At 34.5% G+C, this 11,814-nt stretch overlaps 1 protein-coding gene across 1 annotated transcript in view; it reads left to right on the top strand.

Annotated features, from left to right (window-relative positions):
* Positions 1-9,934: 9,934 nt before the first annotated feature.
* LOC136807263 (outer dynein arm-docking complex subunit 2-like) overlaps positions 9,935-11,814 on the top strand; it is a 53,931-nt gene continuing 52,051 nt past the window's right edge. Inside the window, exons 1-4 of the mRNA XM_067063864.1 lie at positions 9,935-10,054; positions 10,399-10,486; positions 10,967-11,029; positions 11,520-11,666. Of these exons, the coding sequence (XP_066919965.1) occupies positions 9,948-10,054; positions 10,399-10,486; positions 10,967-11,029; positions 11,520-11,666 (405 nt within the window). The 5' untranslated portion in view covers positions 9,935-9,947. The remainder of the gene's footprint in view (positions 10,055-10,398; positions 10,487-10,966; positions 11,030-11,519; positions 11,667-11,814) is intronic.

Below are 11,814 nucleotides of genomic sequence, written 5' to 3'. Positions count from 1 at the left end.
TTGCAAAAATCCTTGACGCGGTCTTGCAAGATTCCGTAATCTAGACCTTCCAGGTGTTGAAAATTTCTTCAATCTGGGTGCTCAGCCGGAACGAGCGTTGTTTTTTGCGGTTAAAAGCGTGCAATAAGTTGCGCGTCCTTGAGCGACCCGCCTAGTTTTTACACAAATGACAGATTGAAACTAAAATTTTTCGCTAAATTTTGAAAACAATATCAATCGTAAACAGAGGAATTACTAGATTCAATCTGTGGCGCATTTTTTAAGGCTTCACTTTTTCTTGCCTGAGAAAGGTTAGAGATTGAACTTTAACTATTATTCAAAAAACATTTCAACAAATATTTTTCAGCATAAGCTTTTCGTTTTATTAACAAGATTCGCAAATATGCGACAAAATATTTCCCAACAACAGCTTTTAAAATTGTAATTGAAATTATTTTCTAACGATGAAACAAAAATTCTTGTCCTTACTTCTTCTTATTCCTTAACTCTATCAATCACTGTAAATAAAGTTATCAAATAAATATACTATAGAAAAGAGAGTATTTTACAAATACACCCTGATAGGAATTTGTTTTCTTCGCACACGCACGCGGTGATAGGCGCGAGCGTTGCACGTATAGAGGTTGTTTACATCAAATTTCTCGAGCGATACTTTGTTAAATTAGTTTCCTTGTGGTAACATACACGGAACCGTCCGCGTCCCTAGATACCCAACAGTAGCCCAAATTCTTTAAGCACAAATTAACTTTTGGATTGGATACATTTTTCAGCATCTATTTTAACTTTAATAATATGGTATTTATTTTAATGATTTAACTCGAATTTTCTCAATTGGCGCTTTATTAAATTTTTGTGAATTTACTTTAGGTGCGGCGCGATATTAAAAGTTCAACTCAGTTTTCATATAAAAATTTCTTTTCTGTCTAAATAATAAATGAAAAAGGAAGCAGCACAGAGAAGGGTTAATAAATTTGGATGTAAATACGGATTATAAACATTGAATATTAATATCAAAAGAAAGAAAAATAATATCAAAGTAACTATTTTTTCTTCGATAGCCAGTTAACTGTCTTGGCAAATATATTTTTGATGCCTTTTAAAAAAATTTATGCCCCAATGAATTTTTAACATTTTCACACTTGATTTTGAACTTTGAAATCCATCGTCCGTTCATAAAGACTGGAATGGAGATTTCCGTTAATTCTTCTCAATTCATGATGTAATCTTTTACACGGCAGCACACGAAATAATACGGACTAGCGGCAAAAGTCTTTTGTTATTTTGCCACTAGTTCCGGGTTATCTCGGGTGCTTCCGTGGAAAAGATTACGTCATGAATATCATGAATAGCGAGGTTAAATATTTTGATGAAAATCGCCACGACGGATGGAAAATGCTAGTGATGACGTCATAACTCGAGAATTCCGAACCTCAGTTTTGACAAATCATGTTGCGTATTTTCACAAGTGTATTTCGTTCGTCGCAGGGAATTACCCTCTATTTTCATTACTGGGGGAAGATAGTGCCGTAGCCTGCAGATATTTAAATTGACTTTTATTCTAAAAGCCATTCCAGTCTAAATCGACATTCAGAACTTAATTATACTACATAAGTAAATTGCTGAGTTTTAGTAGGAGTTGGTACTTAGGAAGTAGAGAATTGGCCTAAATCAAGCTGTGTTTGAGAAGTAACGTCGAAATCTTTTAGTGCTTTTTGCATCTAATTTTTGCGGTCGAAATAAAAAATATTAGTAAAACAAAAAATTATAAAAAGGGGGGAATTTAGTTCCCTAAGGTATTGTATTGTAAATTGGTGTCCCAGGTGACTTATGGCATGTGTCAAAATTTTCATGTTTTTGAGACATGCCATAACTTACCTCAGCTTTTTTTTAAAGACAAGCCTACATAATGTTTGCAATGAAGAGTTTCTTTGAGCTATTTACAGTATGAAATATAAAGTACTATGAAAATATATTTAAATCCACATAAATTCATAGAACATCAAATACAAAAGAGCAGGAAAAACTGAAGAGTTTCTTTTTTAAGTTATTATACAGTTTAAAATATGAAGTAGTATCCATGAAAATATATTAAAATCTATATACGCTTAGAATATGAAAATACAAATTAAGAACAGCAGAAGCAAAGTATATGATTGAGAAAGGCAAGTCAAGGAAGCTAAATACTGGTCTATTCTCAAAGCTGGCAAGTTAGATTGGCCAAAACAGTGCCACAGGATAGCTGAAATATAGGGCAGAACAAAATAGAAAAAACAACAAATTGACACACATTCACATTCCGTTCATAGCCCATACTTTTATAAGAACAATTATAATTTGATTTCAAAGTTTAGAAGATGGAATGAAGATGAAACCTTCAAATATCAAAAGAGAACAAAAAACAACAATGTTTTTTTTTCTGCAGCTTTCTCAAATGCACGTTTTTTCAATGATGAGAGACACACAAGCTCACTGAAGGTATTTGTGTCCATCTGCAAAACAGCATTGAAATAATTACAGTTTTTAGCGGCAAAATATAAATATATTAACATATGGACAAACATTCTCATCATAGCCCATACTCTTATAAGAATAATTATAAATTGATTCTTTTCAAAGTTCAGAAGACTGAGTGAAGATAAAACTTAATAACCACACCTTCAAACATCAAAAGAGAACAAAAAATAACAATGTAACAGTAGAACGGAATGGTATTTAATTTACCTCCAAGTCATAAAAAGATCAAGATTAAAATTCAATTCTTTTTTCCAGCAAAATTCAAAAGACAGCTACTGTAAATGAAAACAAATATCAAAATAAATTTTCTTTTACTATAATAAAAGTCATCAATGACAGTTCTATAAATTTATACGTCTCACAGCAAGGGAGTAAGTTTACTTAAACCCAATACAATAATTTTGTGCATCATAAAGCATGATAGAGTTACAGTCCTGCAGTAGGGCAATACTGATGGTCATCAACATCACGGGGCATGGCAGAGCCAAATCTTTTAAAGTATTCCTCCACCTGGCTTCCTCCAAACCTAACTTTGACCGATTCGTGATCATCCTCAAATTCTAATAGAGTACTAATTCTCTTTTTCATGCGTACGGTTGAGAGATTAGATTTACATGATGAGCAAGAAAATAAGTTTGGATTTGGTGATGTAGAATCTTTGAATTTATTACATGAAGTACAGTAATACCTGCGTTGCAAATTGATCAATCTGATGGGTGGAAACTTGACAGCTGATGTTTTCTGATTAGTTGGTAATGGGGATGGGGCTACAACAGTGTCATCATTGTAAATTTTGGTTGAAGAATTAGTCAGTGTAGCTGGAACCTCGATATTCAAGGATTAGAAAAAGCTATACCTGTTATCTTTTTTCTTTAAAGAATCAACAAGCCATCAACATCAATAAATTACACACATTTACTCAGAGAAACTTTTAAAATTATCTGCCATTATGACTTTCTTGAAGCCGTTCTGAAATGAACCAATCGGGTTATGAATCGGAATTCCTATGGGAGTTCTTTTCCGAAATTTGTAAAATAGCTAAGTCGGCAAAAAAACTTTTCCCGGGTGTTTGAGGGAAAAACAGAACTGCTGTCATTTGTTTTTTATTTAACCAGATATTTAAATTTGGGCACAAAAATATTTAAATAAATAAGTTAATAGTATTCAATATACTATTTGTATCTATCAGAAAATAAAACACTTACAGAACGACATCGTTTATCATTTGGAATACCCCCGTATTTGGACCATTCTATGGTGGGCGCAAAATAGGGCGGAAACTAAGTAGCACCCTCAGTGCAAGATTGCCGCCTCATCTTTATTCGCCCGCGCGAGAATGCGAGCTAATCATTTTTTTCTCGCGCGCTCAAGGGGAAAAGGAAAGTGATCGATATTCTTTGAAGAAAAAACGTCAGAAACAAACCCAAAGACCAAAAGATGTATTTTGTTGTTGACAATCGATCCTGTGAAGATGAAAAAATTTCTGCTTTGCATTTTTTTCGGAATGCTGAAAAACTCTAATTTCGATCATCCTTTAAGATAAAGAGGTTGCGAGATTTGGGTTAGCGAGGCAAAAATCGCTAAAAAGCTGGTAAAATCGTAATCCTCAAAAATCGATGTTCCAGCCTCACTGTTAGTGGTTAGAGACAACTTGCCATACCCAGAGCAGACTTCACTTTAGCGTTGATTACACGATAGGTTCCACTACTCTCCACTTGATTTACTAAATCACCCCAACGAGCCAATGGCATTGCACCAGTTGAGTCATTAGCCCAACAATCTTTTTTGTTGACAGGATCACTCTTGTAAGGAAGCTGCACACTTACAACTGGACGGTTATCAATATTAATGAATGCCTGCCTTAATTGATACAATGTCACAGATAAGGGTGATGTCGCTAATATTGATTATGGGTGCATCTGGCTGACCTTTTGGTTCAGGAACTGGCAGATACGGAAATTCTACAGCCGTCTTTGTTTCTTTTGAAGGGCTTCCAAATTTGATGACATCATTGTATTTCTTCAACTTACTTGGGCTTAGATAAACATTATCTAATTGAAGAGGGGTTTTTTCTTCTGCAGCTTCCTCAAATGCACGTTTTTTCGATGGCGATAGACACACAAGCTCACTGAAGGTATTTGTGTTTGTCTGGAAACTGGACTCTGGACGACACTTTCAACCAACTCTTTCAATCTAGAGCAACACAGAGCATAAAAACCAAACGTGAACTCAAAGCTTACTAGGTAATTAGTTTGACAATTAAAATGGTGTCTCTCACTTCAAGAATACTAGGGAGATAAACTTCCACAGTTTTCCATATCCTTAATATTGTTTTTATCTCAATAGTAATAAAATAGCATACGCCAAAGCTTTGGAAAGACTAGCTACTGACACTTATTCATTCTATTATCACACGCTTTCAGATCGCGCGACCGCTTTCAAAAGTTTACATCGAACCTCCCTAAAAAGCCGATTTTAAAAACATTTCCCCCAAAAAGCGGGAAATATTAAAAAACATCATCAGTGCATATACAAGTAAAACGTTCAAAATAAAATGTTATCAAATTTATAAAAAAAGCTAAAAGTAGAGATAATTGCACTAATACTCATGAGAGTATACAAGGTATTGTTGCAAATATCTCTAGGTAATTCCATGTCTAAAAAGTTGTAAAATTTTCGTTTCAATTTGATTGTTTAATGACGGGTTTTTAATTGCTATTATTGAAGCTTCAAGATTCTTTCTCTCTCGGGTATGCTTTGGAGCTGGTGAGAGAATTCTCCGAGTAAATGCGTGATCATTGTTACTTTTTAAGTATTTTGACGGTTCAGATTTTCCGTTTGATGAATCATGCTCGGCCCATCTAATTTCAACATTTCGAACAGTTTCCCCCACATATGTCTCACCACAGCTGCATTCGCCGAAATAAATTTTACAAGATGGGTGAGGATTTTGACTTTTGACTTTAAACAAACTTTTAGCTTTCCTTGTTTGCCATTTTATCATGAGACGAAATTTTTCATTTGTGAAGCTGTGAAACTTTTCCATAAACTTTTTCGAAAGTTCTTCATTTTTCTGGCAGAACGGAATGTTTACGGAAACAAACTTTTTGGGTAATTCGAACAGGTTTTCGGGTATGATCATATTATTCTGCTCTTTTTCATGAAAAATCTTAACAACACTTGCTACAAATCTTGAAGGGAAACCAGCTCTTTAAAACTTATCAACTACAATTTCCTTTTCCATTGAAAAATATGATGCAATATTCTTTGCTCGATATTGGTCAACATTCACAGCATTTCGCTTAAACTTTTGGGGAATTTTTGATGACCAATGGACTGGAACTTTTTTATCACTCCGAAATACTGATGTGCTAATTTCGCCATTTTCATACGTTAATTTGGTGTCAAGGAATTTTTCAGGTTTCACTTCTGATATTTGGGTGAGTTATTCGGACTCTCGAGAAGGGTATCCGGTTCATCTTTATGTCGTTTGATTATTGAATCCTCGACAAAACCTTTTGTAAAACTCTGGTTCGGTAGGGGTTATGACATCTTTTTCCAACTTCGTCAACTCTAACTCTTCGGGCTTTAAACTCAATGGGGGGGCGTACGGGGTTTGTGATTTCCGAAATACCGGACAATTTTGCTAAAATTTCCGAAATTCCGTAAAAAATACTTGCAATTCCGATACCGATTTTTGGGTTTTTTTCCCCCGTTTTGGCTAATTTTTGATTTTTCATGTATGAATTCCGAAAAAAGGGGATAAAAACTTTATAATACCGAAATTTCGAAGCAAAAATTCACGGGTTTCCGATACCGAAACAATTTCAGAATTCCGAAATACCGAAGGAATTTTGCCTGATTTCCGAAATTCCGAAGAAAAAAGGGTCGATTTCCGCAATTCCGTAAAACCGTACGCCCCCCACCTCAATGGTTGTCCCCCACCTGACCACTTAAGCAAAAGGAGCCAATAAGGGTCCCTTTCTAAATATTTATAGGAAAATTTTGCGATTTTTCCGGCCCTTACTGGGACTGAAATTTAATTTTCTTTTTTTTTTCCCCAACCCTTACAGCGGCTTTAAAGTCCCAAAAAGGTCCCTTTAGAGCGGCACATACCCGTACCCTTTACTTGCCTAAGTAACCTACCCCCGGGAAATTTTCTAATTCTTTCCCTCTGAAAAATTGTCCAAACAACCAAATGTGGACCCTGTCAGATACACAAAAATTAGTAGATTTGGAACCCTGTCAGATATCTTCAGAGGCTAAAAAAGGGACCCTAACCAGCGAAGCGGCACGTCCCGCCGCGCCGTCTACCTAATTTTGCCTAAGTTGCCCCCCACCCCCCGGTCCGTGTAACTCTGTAATCTGAGCAAATAAGATTCCCCGTTGTTCGAGTTCGGATTAGTGAGAGTCAACTGCATGAATTCTTAAAGTTTTGACCAAACGCAGTTGCCATCAATCAGCTCGCTGCATCAATGATATTAATCACACCCCCTCCCTTCAGTTTCTTTCTCTCAGCAAACCCCCGAACCGGGACATATAAAGGCGGTAGGGGACCGGGGAAATGCCGGAACATTCGATTTAACACAGCTCGGCTGTATGGAAGCCGTTTAGCACAAAAATGACTGTAAACCTAGGTTTACAGTTCTAAACCTAGGTTTACAAGTTCTAAACCTAGGTTTACAGCTCTAAACCTTGGTTTACAACTTGTAAACCTAGGTTTAGATATGTAAACCTAGGTTTACGCATAAGAAACTTAGGTTTACAAAATAGATTCAACTGAAACTCCCGCCCTTTAAGACCTTTGGTGTAGGTTGTTTTAAAGTATAGCAAAAAAAGCTCTTGCCAATTAGTAAATTCCGGACCCGAATAATATGCAAAATCCAGTCTTATATCTAGTCTAGGTCAATCTCCATTATACTTTATCTCTATTTTACAGATGTCGAAGTCACATATTGTTAGTCTTAGTAACTTCTGGTGTTTATCTGTTGATCAATTTCTATGACATTGTTTTATTGTTTTATTACTGCTGCTGACCTTGACTGACCTCTGAACTCGTTTAATGGACTTACATACTCTGGAATCACCGTTGCTGACCTCGACCAACCAGGACTGATATCTGAACTTGCTTGTTTTATTGTTGTTTAACTCGCTCATCTCTGCTGAGCTGACATCGACTGACCTCTGGACTTATTGTTTAATGGACTTGTTGGCTGTCTGGCTGTAAATTTGCAGACTACTGTTATTATTACTGGCTACAGCAAACAAATAACCGACGAACTGCAGACAAAAATAAAGCTGTAGTTGCCGGCAAGAATTTCATGTCCTTTGAACTGAATCACTTGTATGATAAGTCGTTTTTTGTTTTTTGAGGTTGTTTTACCATCTCTTAACATTCCTCTGCTCAGACGAGCAGGAATTTGATGCAGGAGCTACAGTTGATCTAAGGACTAATCAGGAGGACTAGCTTGTGTGAAACAAATCTAAAAAGTAGTTTATCAGGAAGCAGGGTAAAGGCCACATTTTTGGCACACTGTCCCTTCCGTTACGTTTTAAAACTTATTCCGGTCATAACTAAGAAATCAAGCCAACGTACTCAAAACTTTTAACTTTTTTGTGTTCTCTGATAAGGTGCCCCTTTAAAAAATATAATGTGACTATCTATAAATGATTTCTGCACCTTTGAGGTCCCTTTGAAGTCCAAATATCTAAATTTTTCTTTAAAAAATAATAAAAAATTGAACTTGATCTTAATTTCTTTTTCTCTAGGGCATAAAAACTACTCAAAAAGTTAACTTCATTCACATTATCCCCAAAAGAGGAGACTTCTGCATCAGATTTAATGATGATATCGTGTATCTATTGCCAAGCAAGCAAATTTTTCTAAAATGTACAGTTCGGTACCCTATTTTGTCCCTTCCGTTACGCTAGTTACTTTTAGTCAAAATTACCTAGTCAAGTTTACTTTTTGGGCCTCTTCTTGTCAGTTTATCATTGGGATATTCCTAGATTCCATTTTCATGCTCTCATCTAATTTCTAAGCTCAGTTTTTTCAAAAATTGTGCTTGACCATCTCCCAGGTCACCAAATTTTTCCCTTCCGTTACGCATGTATGATTTGGATTCGCAAGAATCATTTTCCTTTGGTGTAGTTTCTATACCCATAGGACTACTTATTTTCACAAAAGCATTTCTGAATTAGAATTTGTCTCATGGAGATACCGTGAAGTGAATCTTGTTGTCCCTTCCATTACGGCATTTTTTTAGAAATGCTAATATAATAAAAATTCTGAGACTTTTTTGTTTTTTCTGTTCAAAACTAAGGTATTTGAAGACATTGCAATGTGTTTCAAGCTGAAAAGGTTTGAAACACTTCAATAACATTTGATGAAAAATAAGCAGAAAAGTGTCCCTTCCGTTACGCTTTTATCATTTAGTTGGTATTTTATTATAGTATTTATCATAGTAATCATAGTTTTGGTAGATTTGTTAGACCCTGTGATTAGCTTCCTTCTATTATACCCAAAAAAAGATGTTCTATTGTTGAAAATAAGTTAAATATTTAAAAAAATGACATATAACAAAATAATTTACACATCAAGTGATAATTTGTCCCTTCCGTTACACAAAATACACTCTACTGTCAACTTGAAAAATATTTATTCAAATTTTATCAGTGGGATTGCTTCAACTACTCTGAAGAAGCATTTTTCAATAAATACCTTTCTTGAAATTGCAATATATAGGGAGAAACACCTAGTCTCCATTGGTTTATTGATCAAGACTGAGTTACAATTTTCATGAGCTTTGAATTTTCTAGATTTTAATAAACGATGCCGTCATGATGCAGTATTAACTCCAAGCAAACTCCCTTGGGGGCAAGAGACCATGTGTGAATCTCCAAGCAGTTTTGAATATATAAAAACCTTCTGGCTTGATACATACAAGAAAAACTTTCAGCATCTTGCCGTTTGGTTTGAGGTTTTTTGCCAGCAATCTGCCGGTAACAAAGAGAAATAGCTGGCAGTTTGCTGGCAACAAGGAAAAATATCCAGCAATATGCCTGCAACAATTGGGACAACAACAGTGGGATTGCTTCAACTACTCTGAAGAAGCATTTTTCAATAAATACCTTTCTTGAAATTGCAATATATAGGGAGAAACACCTAGTCTCCATTGGTTTATTGATAAGGGTTAAAAACTTGACCGGCTGGCAATTAGAGCTACAAACATTTTATAAAACAATGTTATTGAGGGGCACGCAATTGATTATCATGGTAGAACCATTACTTAATACAAATAAATATGTTTAGAAGCTTTTTGGGGATAAATATTTTTTAGTGTAACGGAAGGGACAGGTGTACCAAAAATGTGGCCTTTACCCCAATTTTGTATTTAAAATGTACCTAAAAAATAGCCTCCAGCTCCACTTCTATGTTACAGATATTTTATAATAAAAAATCAACTATGGTTTCAATGAAAGATGGAAAACAGACCCCAAACTCGAGACGTACTTCCCAAGGAAAATCGAAAGAGGAAAAGTATGAACAACACATGATTATTTATTTTCTAGATGAGGAGTTGTCATCAAAATATTTTTAACTAAGATAACTCTTTGAAGTCGACAATAAAATTCTAGCGAGATTATTGTATTTGACAAGGAAAATTTTTTTTGAAATATCATCCAGAAAAATGGATAATTTTTATATTTTAATTTTTTTTGTTAATATACGAAACATGACTAATATTGTTTCCACTTGGCCCAAAGGACTTAAATAAATCTAGAACGCTAGAAGATTGGAAATTCAAAAACATCCATATTCCATATCATATTACTCAATATCACTGTATCACCAATTATTATGCTATTACTTCTCGTTTTTAGGTTATCAAAACAGTTAGATGAAAAATTATATTTCAGCGAAAGTTCTTCGGAATCAGAAGATGAGGAAGAAAGCACTGACCGAAGACACGTAAAATATTTTGATCTTTTCTCTATCACAACAAGTATGCCAACAGGGGACTTTTAACTATTGCAATCTCTGATATTTTTACACAAATAATAAAACTAGTCATAACTAGTCAAGTCAATCAAGCTCTTAACCTCTAAAGAAATTAACACAAATAACACAAATTATTTACTTTTTGCAAGGACATTAAGGGAACATAACGACTTGTTTTCTTTTTTCATTTTACCAAAGCTTCATTCCACAATTTGCCTTCCTTAAACAAAGTGATATCTGACCCTTAATAGGGTTATTAACTTTCATTTAGTCCTAGGCCAGACAGGTCCTAATAAAGTTGAATATTCCTTTTTTAATGGTTCTCTATAATGGGAATATGGGAAGTCTTCCAATTATAATCAAATAAAGTTTTTTTTGTAAATAATGCATCAAAAAATGTCAATCACTGTCTATTCCCAGACGAATTTTATTATGAATCTTTTTTTTTAGGAATCAAATGCTGATCTTCCATCGGAGTATTGGCAAATTCAAAAACTAGTGAAATATCTTAAGGTATCAAATCAGTTCTGTTTTCACTTTACAGAACCTACAGTTTAGTCTCCATAACTTGAACATCCGTAACTCGAATGTCTTATCAACTCTGGAATACATTGGAACCTCGAAATTTCATTTACTGGTTTAATACATTTTAAAATATATCCAGAACATGAATATTCCCTTTACTCGGTCCCATGAGATCATATTTAATGCCACTGCAACTTAAGTAAACACTTAAATTATTAAAAATTACTTTTGAAGGCATTTATTTTATAATTTGTAAGACTGTGTATTCAATAATTGTGTTCATTCATTTTGTCTGTAAATATGTAAGATATCTTGCTAGCTTGAAAACTTTACGATTTTAATGTCTTGTTAACTCATACAATTTTCATTTTCCTCTTCCTTTCGAGTTGTGGAGAGCAGTGAACATAAATACGAATAATTTTTGATTGATCCTTTTTACTCATTCTTTTACTTAATTTTGATTTGTTTTCTTTTTCAGGGTGGAAATCAGACAGCAACTATTATTGCATTGGTAGCTATGAGAGATTTCAATCTGCAGTTGGAAACATGCCAATTAGCTATTCGAGATGTGGGTGGTTTAGAAGTTCTCATTAATTTATTGGAGACAAATGAGCTGAAATGTCAGGTAGGTCAATAGTAGGGGAATGAACATATACCTTTTTTAGAGAAGAATATTTTTATCATACGAAATAGCCTTATCATACAAAAGAATCTTTAATAACCGTAAATTACCAATTTTTCTTAAGGATTAACATGAAATTCCACAATACTAG

Source organism: Clytia hemisphaerica, unplaced genomic scaffold (assembly GCF_902728285.1).
Source record: "Clytia hemisphaerica strain Z4C2 unplaced genomic scaffold, Clytia hemisphaerica genome assembly, whole genome shotgun sequence".
Taxonomy (NCBI): Eukaryota; Metazoa; Cnidaria; class Hydrozoa; order Leptothecata; family Clytiidae; genus Clytia; species Clytia hemisphaerica.
Note: the sequence above shows the minus strand (reverse complement) of the source record. Positions and strands in the feature narration are given on the sequence as shown.